This window comes from Rhinolophus sinicus, chromosome 12, assembly GCF_057876585.1.
Source record: "Rhinolophus sinicus isolate RSI-liver-muscle chromosome 12, RSI-T2T, whole genome shotgun sequence".
In the NCBI taxonomy this organism is placed as follows: domain Eukaryota; kingdom Metazoa; phylum Chordata; class Mammalia; order Chiroptera; family Rhinolophidae; genus Rhinolophus; species Rhinolophus sinicus.
In genome coordinates, this window is record NC_142512.1 from 53,032,293 (window position 1) to 53,045,002 (window position 12,710).

The 12,710-nt window shown below is 57.8% G+C and overlaps 1 protein-coding gene across 5 annotated transcripts in view; it reads left to right on the forward strand.

Annotated features, from left to right (window-relative positions):
• Positions 1–12,710, forward strand: part of ITGB4 (integrin subunit beta 4) — a 28,590-nt gene that overhangs the window by 3,980 nt on the left and 11,900 nt on the right. For all 5 annotated transcript variants that reach the window (XM_019745597.3, XM_019745596.3, XM_019745594.3 and 2 more), the window contains exons 3-25: positions 315–397; positions 593–694; positions 846–1,050; positions 1,475–1,571; positions 1,752–1,923; positions 2,921–3,184; positions 3,541–3,630; positions 3,923–4,045; positions 4,485–4,649; positions 4,809–4,885; positions 5,445–5,647; positions 7,288–7,391; positions 7,512–7,610; positions 7,787–7,916; positions 8,530–8,652; positions 8,741–8,847; positions 9,552–9,585; positions 9,763–9,954; positions 10,228–10,331; positions 10,636–10,694; positions 10,779–10,802; positions 11,761–11,909; positions 11,988–12,167. In XM_019745597.3, coding sequence (XP_019601156.3) covers positions 315–397; positions 593–694; positions 846–1,050; positions 1,475–1,571; positions 1,752–1,923; positions 2,921–3,184; positions 3,541–3,630; positions 3,923–4,045; positions 4,485–4,649; positions 4,809–4,885; positions 5,445–5,647; positions 7,288–7,391; positions 7,512–7,610; positions 7,787–7,916; positions 8,530–8,652; positions 8,741–8,847; positions 9,552–9,585; positions 9,763–9,954; positions 10,228–10,331; positions 10,636–10,694; positions 10,779–10,802; positions 11,761–11,909; positions 11,988–12,167 — 2,886 coding nt within the window. The remainder of the gene's footprint in view (positions 1–314; positions 398–592; positions 695–845; positions 1,051–1,474; positions 1,572–1,751; positions 1,924–2,920; positions 3,185–3,540; positions 3,631–3,922; positions 4,046–4,484; positions 4,650–4,808; positions 4,886–5,444; positions 5,648–7,287; positions 7,392–7,511; positions 7,611–7,786; positions 7,917–8,529; positions 8,653–8,740; positions 8,848–9,551; positions 9,586–9,762; positions 9,955–10,227; positions 10,332–10,635; positions 10,695–10,778; positions 10,803–11,760; positions 11,910–11,987; positions 12,168–12,710) is intronic.

Genomic DNA, 12,710 nt, shown 5'->3' on the forward strand with positions numbered 1-12,710 from the left:
AAGACAGACACAGTCCCCTTTACTCTGGAGGAGTGGGCAAGAGGGACCACCAGGGTGTCCCCGCCAGCAGATGGGCCAGTGCCTCTGTCTCAGCCCCCACCATCCTTCCCTCTGGACTCGGATGGGAAGTTCCAGGTTTGAGCGCTGACTTTGCCCGTTTCTGGCTGTCCGACCTGGGGCAGACCACGTAACTGCTGGCCTTTGTTTCCTCCTCTGTGAACTGGGGAGAGACGCCCCACCTCTTATGTGAGGATGCTGGTGGGGAAGGGCTCGGTGTTGGTGAGGTCTGTCTCAGTGGTCTGCCCGTCCCTCAGCAAACCGCTGCAAGAAGGCCCAGGTGAAGAGCTGCACCGAGTGCATCCGTGTGGACAAGGATTGTGCCTACTGCACCGATGAGGTGAGCTGTGCCAGCTGGCCTGCCTTCTTTAGCCAGCACCATCTCCCCAACCTGGGTGCCCGCCTCACCACACCCTACCCCGGCTCTGGACAAGTCCAATGAGCCATACCCTCTGCCCAGCCTCAGGGAATAAATCCAGGGTTGGGACAGCCAGGGGACAGGCTGCTCCCCTTGACCCTGTCTCCTTCTGGCCAGATGTTCAAGGAACGGCGCTGCAACACCCAGGCAGAGCTGCTGGCCGCGGGCTGCCGGCCGGAGAGCGTGGTAGTCATGGAAAGCAGCTTCGAGATCACAGAGGTGCCCGGAGCTGGGGTCATGGGAAGTGGGCCGTCCATGCTCAAGGCTGGATATCTATGGGGGTCCATTGTGTCCCCAGCTGGGCTGAGAGGCTCCCCGTCAGGTCTCTGGAGTGACCCTGCAGCCAGCTGTCCCTCTCCCCTCGTCACAGGAGACCCCGATCGACACTACCCTTCGACGCAGCCAGGTGTCCCCCCAGGCGTTGCAGGTCCGCCTGCGGCCAGGCGAGGAACGGCACTTTGAGCTGGAGGTGTTCGAGCCGCTGGAGAGCCCCGTGGACCTGTATATCCTCATGGACTTCTCCAACTCCATGTCTGATGATCTGGACAACCTCAAGCAGATGGGACAGCACCTGGGTACAGCTGGGCCAGCATGGAGGACAGAGGGGCAGGGTGGCCTCACCCAGCTGGCTGGGCACCTGCTCAGGAGGCCAGGGCTCAGGACAGCTTCACCCAGCCCACAAGGAAGCACAGGACATCAGAACCGCCCTTTCAGTCCCTCCCCACATTTTCAGGGCGGGGTCCTCAAGGTCTGGGACTTCAGAGAAGGCTACCTTCTCCAGCTTGCTCCGTGCCTGACTAAGGCTTCCCCCAAGTCCCATTTCCCTCATCTGTAAATAGGGACAAGGGCTGTTGTGAGCATGAATTGATACCCAGCATGCAAGGTGTTGACAATAGGATTTTCCCCCCTCTTCCTCCTTGCCAAGCCAGCCCTGATCCCCTGTGTTGATGTGGGGATGTTGGGGCTCAGCTGCTCCTTCTTTTTTCTGTTGATACCCAGCCGAGGTCCTGAGCCATCTCACCAGAGACTATACTATTGGATTTGGCAAGTTTGTGGACAAAGTCAGCGTCCCTCAGACAGACATGAGGCCTGAGAAGTGAGTGACGGAGTGGGCAGGGGTCCTGGCCATGTGGCCCACCTCCTCTCCACCCAGGCACTTCCAAGTCTTTTGGCTGAAATGAGCCAAGGTGGTGGCTTCCCAGAGAGGGTGGGCACGGGAGAATGTGGGGTCTTCTCCCCCTGAGTCTCTCTCTCTTTCCTTCCCGCTTCTGCCCAGACTAAAGGAGCCCTGGCCCAACAGCGAACCCCCCTTCTCCTTCAAGAATGTCATCAGCCTGACAGACGATGTTGATGAGTTCCGGAGGAAACTGCAAGGAGAGCGGATCTCAGGCAACCTGGATGCACCCGAAGGTGGTTTTGATGCCATCCTACAGACGGCCGTGTGCACGGTGAGTGCCAAGGAGGGACCTCCCAGCCTACATGAGGGCTGTGCTTCTCTACAAGGGCACGAGCCGCCCGCTGGCCTGCTCTGGGGTCAGGCAGAGGCCCCCACACCGCTAAGACAGGCTCCGACACTCTGGGTGGCTCTCAATTACAGTCCGGGTTTAGATGTGCCAGGAGCCACGGTCCCTCAGCCCGAGCAGTCACAGCCTGCTTTTGCATCGGCCATCGAGGCCGACATGAGTCCTGCACATCTGGAATCTTCAGTGTCCTGAGGCCAGCCTCCCACCCAATCTCTCCATTAATGCCAGTCTCCCAGAACCCATAAGCTGCACAGTCTCCAACTGTGCTGGGTAGCTGAAGAGGGTACTTCTTTTTATGTACATATCAATTTTTTCATTTTGAAAATAATATACCCATATAACAGACAATTTGGAAAACAAAGAACAGAAATTGCGCATAATATCCCGCTGATAGTCAACCAGCATATTTTGTTCCCTTTTCCTTATTTTACGTAGCTGGAGTCTGAAACTTGCTTTTTTGTTTTCACTTAACGCTATCATAAGCATTTTCTCTCTTGTAATACACAGTTTTCAAAATCACCCCATATATTTTCTAACAAATTGCCATGTACTGCTGTACTTACTTTATTTAACGGCCTTTTGCTCTAAAGTGACATGGGATACATTTTCCTGTGCAGTTAAAATAGTCTCGAGGGTGGTTCAGACCTTGTGAGGACAGTCAGATGGTTCAGACCTTGCATGGTGCCCACCATGTGCACAGAGCTGCATCCATTTCCCGTTGCCCATCACTGGTTTCCGGTGTTCACTGTCATCACTCACGTGCTGTCGGTTACGTGCGTCATTCATGATGGTGGCATGCTGTTTGCCCTGTGGCCTAGCAGAGCCCCATGTTGGGACCCACTTCCGCTGCCCACATGACACTGCAGTGAATGTCGTCAGCAGGCGGCCTGCTCGGTAGGCATCCGCTCCTTACTGTCCCCAGGGTGACATCGGCTGGCGCCCTGACAGCACCCACCTGCTGGTGTTCTCCACTGAGTCGGCTTTCCACTACGAGGCTGACGGTGCTAACGTGCTGGCCGGCATCTTGAATCGCAATGACGAGAGGTGCCACCTGGACGCCACAGGCACCTACACTCAGTACAAGGCACAGGATTACCCGTCGGTGCCCACGCTGGTGCGCCTGCTTGGCAAACACAACATTATCCCCATCTTTGCTGTCACCAACTACTCCTACAGCTACTACGAGGTATGTGGCGGGTGGCCTGGGCCTCACTGAGCGAAGGGAAGGCGGGTGAGGGGGGTCCTTGGAGCTTCTCAGACACCCTTCCCCCCTTCCTTCCCTCCTTCCCCCATCTTCCCTACGCCCTTCTTCATTCCCCCCTTCCTCTCAAAACCTCCAGGGTGTGCCCTGGTGAGGAGGGGAGGCGATGTGTCCATCAGCCAACCCAGGTGACGCTAAGAGGGCAGGCTCTGGCATCACCACAGGTTCCAGGCCTTAGCGACCCCATCTGCAAAGTGGGGATAACCTCAGAGCTGTGGTCTGGATGCAACGAGATGATACTCGTCAAGGCTTAGCCTGGGGCCTGGCATTCTCTCCTGCAGAAGCTGCACACGTATTTCCCCGTGTCCTCCCTGGGGGTGCTGCAGGAGGATTCGTCCAACATCGTGGAGCTGCTGCAGGAGGCGTTCAATGTGAGGGGCGGTGCAGGCTCAAGTCTGAGTCCTTCCGGGGCAGGGCTGGAGAGGAGACCGAACTGGCAAAGGATGTCTCAAGTCAGGGTTGACTAATAGGATAGCCCAGTGAGGAAGGGTCCCTGGGACCCTGGGGAGCCCACCTGGGCCTGGCCCCACACTCCTGTGGGCTCCGCCACATTGACCCCCACACCCCAGTCCTCCCTGCAGGTGGGGGTAGAGCACAGCCAGGCCAGGCCAGAGTGGATGAGCCCAGCCTCCCCCAGAGCACTGATCACCTGCCCTCCTTTAGCGCATTCGCTCCAACCTGGACATCCGGGCCCTGGACAGCCCCCGCGGCCTGCGGACAGAGGTCACCTCCAAGATGTTCCAGAAGACGAAGACTGGGTCCTTTCACATCCGGAGAGGGGAAGTGGTACGCCTCCATGGGGGCCCCAGCGCAGGGAGGGCAGACACAGCGCCCTGCGAGAGGGGATCTGTCTGAACAGAGGTGAAGAGTGTGGCCTCCAGAGTCAGACAGGCCTGGATGTGAAGGCGTCTGGGTCAGCCCCTTGGATGAGCCTGGCACTTTCCTCGCTTGTGCATAATCTCAGCTGCACAGCAGGATTAATGTACGTGGAGCTCAGAGCATTGCTCCGATGAGTGAATGGGCCAAAGGAGGCTGTTACTGTCATTGTTGTGATTAAGTCACTGTGCCGGGAAGAAGGACGCTTTCAGCCCTGAGGAAGGGCAGGCAGGGAGCCGGATGTCAGGGAACAGGCACATCCGGAAGCTTGACGGTCAAGGGCCTTCAGGCACAACGGCCCCCTGGTTGCCTGGCGGGCCGGCCTGGGCTGACAGGGGGGTCTCCGCAGGGCACCTACCAAGTCCAACTGCGGGCCATCGAGGACGTGGACGGGATGCACGTGTGCCAGCTGCCAGAGGACGACAAGAAGGGCAACATCCATCTGAAGCCTTCCTTCTCCGATGGCCTCAGGGTGGATGTGGGCATCCTCTGTGATGTGTGCTCCTGTGAGCTGGTACGACACAGCCACCCTGGGTGGGAGGGAAGAGCGGGGCCGCCCAACCCAAGCCCTGAGTAGGGAAGCAGAGCCTCCTGTGGCCACCTGTCCCTCGCAAGATGCCCTGAGAGGCAGGGGCAGCGGCCCCCCATACACCCTACCATGTTCTTGTTTTAGCAAAAAGAAGTGCAGTCACCTCACTGCCACTTCCATGGAGACTTCATGTGTGGACACTGTGTATGCAATGAGGGCTGGTGAGTGTGCAGTGCCCAGGAGGGCAGCAGGGCTGACCCTGGGCACATCCTGGATGCCCGGCTGAGGGTGGGTGGTGGGCCACAGAAAGCGCTAGAAGAGGGGCACGTCCAGTTGTTAGGTGGATCCAGTTCAAAGCACTTTGAAATATGCAGATACACAGACTATCACAGGATAGACATAATGAATCAGGACAGTGGTGGCCGTCAGGGCGTGGGAACTGGGTGTTGGGGGACAGGCACAGGAGGGAGACTGACTCTTCACTCCATCCTTTTAGTACCTTCAGTGTTCTGAACCGTGTGCACATGTAACCTAATCAGAAATGAGTTCATAAATGAAGGGTAGTAAGGCTTTTAGAACTTCAAGATACTGAACAAGCCTGTCATGAGGACGCGACATGGGAGGGTATCCCAGGGGACTGAGGTTTGAGTCAGCTCAGCCACTGCTGTCTGCATGACTTGGACCCACCGTGGGCCTCTCAGTTTCCTCATCTGTAAAATGAGATGGTAAAAGCCCCAGCCTTCTTCCAGGCTGTAGGGAAGTAAGTGGTTTCTCCCTCAGGAGTGGCAAAAACTGCAACTGCTCCACCGGCTCGCTGAGTGATACACAGCCCTGCCTGCGGGAGGGCGAGGACAAGCCGTGCTCGGGGCGTGGCGAGTGCCAGTGTGGGCAATGCGTGTGCTATGGTGAAGGCCGCTACGAGGGTCAATTCTGCGAGTACGACAACTTCCAGTGTCCCCGTACCTCTGGGTTCCTGTGCAATGGTGAGCTCAGCAGCCATGGCGGCCAGTGGTAGGGGTGCGGGATAGTGAGGGTGGCCTGGGTGCCCAGCCCCTGTCCTGCCCTACTGGTCTCCCGTCAGGACCCAGGTTGGGATCGCCAGGCTGTGAGTCAGAATCCCCAAGTTTAGACCCAGCCCTCCTCTGGACTCCCTGAATGCCCCCCCAACTCCAGCCCCAACCTGGACCTCTTTCCCCCTCTATAAACTTGATGCCCAAGGCCAGCGTGACATTCTGCTTGTGTTTAGGACCCTGACTTCCCTGAGGTCCACCAGTCTGTGTCCACCTCCCTTCTTCACTCTCCTATCTCATTAGGGTGGGTCCCACCCAGCTCCACCCAGCTCCACCCTCAGGGGTTGGTGGCATATGGCATGGCGATCTTTCCTCTCTCAGAAGATGCTACATTTCTAGCAGGCATGGCCTGAAGTTACATGTCCTCTGTAGCCCCCCAAGGCCTAACACAGTGTGGCCCAAGCCATGGGCACGATATCGGCCAAAGCTTCTGAGCTGGGCAGGAGTCATAGGACCCAGACAGGTGCCACATGGAAGGATTGATGGTTGAATGGAGGAGGATGAATGAAAATCCACTCATCAAATGCTTATTAAGCCTCAACTGCCTATTTGCCACTGGGGGTCGAGCCCCTGCTTTTCTACCCTTTTGTCCATTCTTGCTTTTGTCTGACGTCTCTCCTTTTCAACTATCCATCCTAAAGCGTGCTCGGAGAAATAAAAGGAGAAGCCAGTACATCTGGAGAAAGGCACACATTTGGCACAGGCAGGGCTTCAAGAGAGGAGGGGAGGGAGATGCTTGCTGGGGAAGGAGGCAAGGCCAGAGCACGAGGGGTTTGGCTTCTAGTCCAAGAAGCGTCCAATTCTAGTCTAGTTCAAACTTTTTCTTAAAGGGCCAGGAAATAAATGACTTCAGGTTTGTGGTCTCTGTCACAACTCAGCTCTGCATTGTAGCAGAAAGCAGCATAGATAATATGTAAATAAATGAGTGTGAGTGTGGCTGTGTTCCAATAAAACTGTTGCAAAAACAGGTAGCGAGGTAGATTGGCCTGTAGGCTATAGTGAATCAACACTTAATCTAGTCTATGAATATTGGATTTTATCCTTTGGGCAAAAGGGAGTCATTGGAGGTTTTGATTTTATTTTCTAGCTATTTGTACGTTAACTTTTGTATCCAGCCACCTTGCTAAACTCACTTATGAAATCTAATAATTTACCTGGAGATTTTTCTTGATATTTTGTGACATGTTCTTGATACTTGCAAATAATGACAGTTTCAATTCTTACTTTCCAGTACTTCTATGTTTTATTTCTTTTTCTTACCTTATTCCATTGGCCAAGACTCATTAGTGGTTCTTAAACAGGGGCGCCACATGACTGGATTTGTGTTTTGAGATGGTCACTCTGGCTGCAGAGAGGAAAGTAGAAGGTGGGATGGAGTGGGGGCAGATGGAGGGAATGAAATTCCAAGAAATAGAGGAAGAGGTGGCTCTGTCCCTGGCTGGAGACATCCTAGCTCCCAAGGCTCATCTCCCACAGGCTCTCCCTGGCAGGTGGGCAGCCTGGACTGCAGGTGTGAATGAGCTCTCCTCCCCCTTCCCTCCTCCTCTCTGCAGACCGGGGACGCTGCTCCATGGGCCAGTGTGTGTGTGAGCCTGGCTGGACAGGCTTGAGCTGTGACTGTCCTCTCAGCAATGCTACCTGCATCGACAGCAATGGGGTAGGTCTGGGCATGAGGCAGGCAGTATGGGGTGGCAGAGGGCGCCCCAGTCAGGATCACCTACCTTCTCAGGCAGGGGTGGGGGTGCAGCTAGCTCACTCGCTCTTCTTCTTGCTTTAGGGCATCTGTAATGGGCGTGGCCACTGCAAGTGTGGCCGCTGCCAATGCGACCAGCAGTCCCTGTACACGGACACTATCTGCGAGATCAACTACTCGGCGGTGAGACCAGGATGGCTGGGGTGTGGGCAGGGGAACCCTGGGCACGGGGCGAGGTGGACAGGAGGGAATGAGCCTCGTGCCACAGGAGCGAGCCGGACAAGGGTGTGAGGTTGGGGGACTGGGCCTGACAGAGGCCCACCCAGCACAGTGCCCGTCTGCTCCTCCTCTCCCACCAGGTCCGTCTGGGCCTCTGTGAGGACCTGCGCTCCTGCGTGCAGTGCCAGGCCTGGGGCACTGGTGAGAAGAAGGGGCGCACATGCGAGGAGTGCAGCTTCAAGGTCAAGGTGGTTGATGAGCTTAAGAAAGGTATGGATCAGGGGCCAAGGCCCAGGGGTGCTGAGAGCCTAGGCAGGGGGGAATCCAGGAAGGTAGGGGTGTCACTCACATGGGCAGGGGGTATAGAGCAGGGCAGGCAGCTCGTAATCCAAGTTGAGGTAACGCAGTCCAGACAGAGGTTCCAGACCTGGGAGGGGTCACAGAATCCAGGCAGGGGGCACATGGTGTGGCTGGGGCACACAGACCTGGGCAGGGGGCACAGCTGATGATGGACCAAAGAGTCTGGGGTGGGGGCACCAGGCTTGGGCAGGGGACATAGCTGGGCAGGGACAGGAAAGGGGCACATACTTAGGCCATGAGGCTACACAGCCTCCTCTCTTCTAGGTCAGATCAATTTTCTAGAAGCCCAGCTCCTGAGTGATGCTCAGGATGGGCGGGTGTGGGGCACAGATTTGCAGCCTTTGACGCTCCTGCGCAGGGCACGGCAGGACCCACCCCTATGTCAAGGGACTTGCATTCTTCCCCAGGGAGGTGCCCCCTGTCCTGCAGTGAGTGGGGTGGGCCCCAGAGTAGGGGACACCTCACCGGGCCCTGGGGTGCTGCGGGGTGGGGTGGGTGCCCTGTTGACTGTCTGTGGGTTCAGCGGAGGAGGTGGTGGAGTACTGCTCCTTCCGGGACGAGGATGACGACTGCAACTACAGCTACACCGTGGAGGGTGACGGCGCGCCCGGGCCCAACAGCACCGTCCTCGTGCACAGGAAGAAGGGTGAGCTGGCGGCCAGCGGCGGGTGCCCACTCAGTCCCTGGGGGGGAGTGGGCATGGCCTTCCTCCTGCTCTCCCTCTTCCCTCCTAGACTGCCCTCCTGCCTCCTTCTGGTGGCTCATCCCCCTGCTCATCTTCCTGCTGCTGCTCCTGGCGCTGCTGCTCCTGCTCTGCTGGAAGTACTGTGCCTGCTGCAAGGTGACAGCTCCCCCAAGGTCCCCACTACAGTCCTCCACCTCCCCACCAGGGTTCCCGTAGGTGGCAGAGGCCAGGCAAACCCACGTCTTCTGCCCAGCTCTAGTGCCTTCTCCACCCCAGCCCCTCACCTCTGCCAACCATGAGCGAGCGGCTGGCTACTTGGGAGCAACTAGCCTGGCGGGAACCACACGCAGAGGGCCATGGGAGCCAACAGGGAAGGAAAGACACAGGAAAGCATGGAGGGTGGCATTGCATGGGCAGAAGCATCGCTCTGTAGTAACCTCCAGCATTGAGGGATATTAGCATGTGTTGCAGAGAAAGAGGTCTGTGATCAAATACATTTGATCTCCGGACTTCTGCAGGACTTCTCAGAGCCTTTGATCTAGTTGTATGCATAGTGAAACTATAAGAGGAGCATGGGGAATGCAGTGCTTCTCAACTGGGTTTGATCACAGAACCTTTACAAAGCATCTGGCAGGACCATGCATCCCACGGCACAAATTTTGGGAACACTCCGTCCCCATCACCCTCTTACCCACCCTGTGTGCCCCACACCTGGATCCTTACAAGTGCCTGGATATCCTGGTGTCTGGGGGAGGCACTGTGGCTTCTCTGGACCATTGGAGTGGGTGGGGGTGGTGACTGGAGGGGCTTACCTGGGCTGGGAGGCTGGCCCAGCCCTCATCCTCACCTCTTGCTCCTAGGCCTGCCTGGCACTGCTCCCTTGCTGTAACCGAGGTATGGGCCCAGCACTGGCAGAGGTGGTGAGGCTCTGACCACTCTTTCCCCCAGTTAGGGTGGAGGGGAAGTGAGGGCTGAGTCTGGAATTGAGGCACAAGGTCCCGGGGTCCCACCTGAAGGGGTGTGGCTGGGAGGGCTTCGGGAGGGCCCCGTGCTGAGAACCCTGTCCCGCAGGTCACATGGTGGGCTTCAAGGAAGACCACTACATGCTGCGGGAGAACCTGATGGCCTCGGACCACCTGGACACGCCCATGCTGCGCAGTGGGAACCTCAAGGGGCGTGACACGGTCCGCTGGAAGATCACCAACAACGTGCAGCGGCCTGGCTTTGCCGCTCACGCTGCCAGCACCAACCCCACAGAGCTGGGTGAGGGCCAGGGCTGGGCGCTGCGGTCTTGGCAGTGCCCTTGGGGCCTGGGGCGTGCTCACTGCTGTTCCATGGTCTGGGATCACACCGTTCCTTTTTTCTCTGGGTGTTGGGTGCAGGCACAGGTCTGGCCACCTTCTGTCTTACCTGATGGCTACACGCCTCAGGTCCCCAGCCAGCCGCTTGTCCCCCATCCTAGCATGGCTCCTGGAGGGGACTTCCATAGTGACCGCTGTGCAGGGGGCTGACCACCCCATCCCTGCCTGCCTCTAGTGCCCTATGGGCTGTCCCTGCGCCTCGCCCGCCTTTGCACCGAGAACCTGCTGAAGCCTGACACTCGAGAATGTGACCAGCTGCGCCAGGAGGTGGAGGAGAATGTAAGGGCCAAAGAAGCCGTTCTCCAGGCAGCTGGCATCTCTGGGCACGGGTGTGATACCGGCGGGTGGGAAAGCAATGGGAAAGCAGCTGCGGAACCTGGGTTTTCCGGGTAGGAAAGAGGCGCATCCTTGGACATGTGCCTGGCATGGAGTCGTCCTGGGACCTGTTCCCTGTGATGTTTCCTGAAGGGGACGAGGCCATGGGCATGCCCCCAGCCAACCCTGAGGGGTCCTCTGGGCCTGGATGGCTCTGGGTAGAGGCTCACCCAGGGCCCCTGTTTCATGGCCCTCCCTTGCCTGGCAGCTGAACGAGGTATACAGACAGATCACAGGCGCACACAAGCTCCAGCAGACTAAGTTCCGGTAGGTCCTGGGTGCCCGGGATTGGGTGGGGGAGCTGCTCCAGGGGACCATCTGGCTCATGGGCCCCTCTTTGTGCGCCCACAGGCAGCAGCCCAATGCCGGGAAAAAGTGAGTTGAAGACACACAGGTTGGACAGCCCCAGCCTCAGCCACCTGCCCCATCTGCCCCCTGCTCCACCACCTCCTGCCCCATCTCCAAACCATGGGAAGGGAGGGCCACATGTGTCTATTATGGGTATAGGACCTTCATTCAAGAAACAGTAATGTGAAGCCCTCACTATGAGCCAGCCCCTGTACAAACAGGAAGACCACAGGGACCCAAACAGACCACCCAAGATCAGGGTGACCCTGTGCCTGGCTCCATCCCTCCTCCAGGGTCCAGCAGGTCACACACCGCTTTCAGTTCCTACCCTGAGTCCTGGCCCGTCAGGGGGAGAGTGAGTGGGGCCTCCGTGCACAGAGGACAGAACCATGCCATAACGAGTACAGCTCTCACTGAGCTCGCCACTGTCAGTGGGAGCCATGGAGAACGGCATCTAGAGGGCTGACGATAGGCCAGGCCTTGTTCTCAGGGCTTCATGTGCGTGGCTGTCTTATCACCCCTCTCATCAGCCCGGTGAGGGAGGTACCATGGCTATTCCCATTTTATAAATGAGGAAGCCAAGGCTCAGAGAGGTGAAGTTCAAGGTTACCTGACTAAGATATAGGGCCAGGATTTGAACCCAGACCATCTGGTTCAGCACCCACACCCTTAGTCTTTGCTGTCTTACATCTACTCCTTGCATCCCCAGCCCTTCTCGGTAAGGTGGGTGAAGGTAGCCCCATTTCACAGATGAGGACACTGAGGCTCAGGGGGGTGCAGGGGTTTGCCTGAGGCCACAGGGTAAGGTGGTAGGACCAGCATGGGCCTCCATGACTGCCTGGTTCTGAAGACCATGCACTTTTTACTGCCCTGCATCTTGTCCCTTGATGGGGAGAGGACAGGCAGGAGGTGGGCAGGGACAAGTGCCAGCCTCCTAGCCAGCCTAACACCTCCTCACCTGCCGTGCCCCCCACCCCCACCCCAGGCAGGACCACACCATCGTGGACACGGTGCTGATGGCACCACGCTCGGCCAAGCAGCCCTTGCTGAAGCTGACAGAGAAGCACGTGGCACAGGGGACCTTCCATGAGCTCAAGGTGGCCCCCGGCTACTATACCCTCATTTCGGACCAAGGTAGGTGGGCAGGCTCCCCGCGTGGCACCCCAGTGTGGCCAATGCCCCACGTCTGACCGCCTCCCAATACCCACCCAGACGCCCGGGGCATGGTGGAGTTCCAGGAGGGCGTGGAGCTGGTGGACGTGCGGGTGCCCCTCTTTATCCGGCCTGAGGATGACGATGAGAAGCAGCTGCTGGTAGAGGCCATCGATGTGCCCATGGGCACTGCCACCCTTGGCCACCGCCTGGTAAACATCACCATCATTAAGGAGCAAGGTCAGTCAGGGTGGCGGAGCAGGGGGCACAAAAGGGGCTCTGGGGCCCCTCGTTCCTCCCGGGATCCAAGAGGAAGTGGGGCCTGACTGTGTGGCCTAGGCAGGTCACTTAACCTCTCTGAGCCTTGGTTTCTCCATCTGTAAAATGCGTATCAGGCTCTTGTGAGGCGTATGTGGCTGTACAGCTCTGCACACTGCCTGGTGCCAAGGACTCCATGTGGCAGCTTCTGTTATAATCACAGGGTGCCAGGTCCTTCTGGAGCCAACCCACATCCTTCCCTGAGCTCACCCTCATGGCCATGGAACTGAGGGGATTGAACGGCCCTCCCTAGGGTGCCAGGACAATCAGAGCAGGAAGGAACTGGGGGTTCATTTTGCCTGAACCTATCTAGAGGGTGGGCAAGGCGTTGCACCATGGACACCCCAGCTGCCCTCCCTACCTGCTCCTGGGACTCAGGGCCCCCTCTCGGGTTGTACCCCTGACTAGCCTCCTTTCTCTGCCCTGACACTATTCCAGGCCCCTCAACTTTTTCTGGAAGAATTT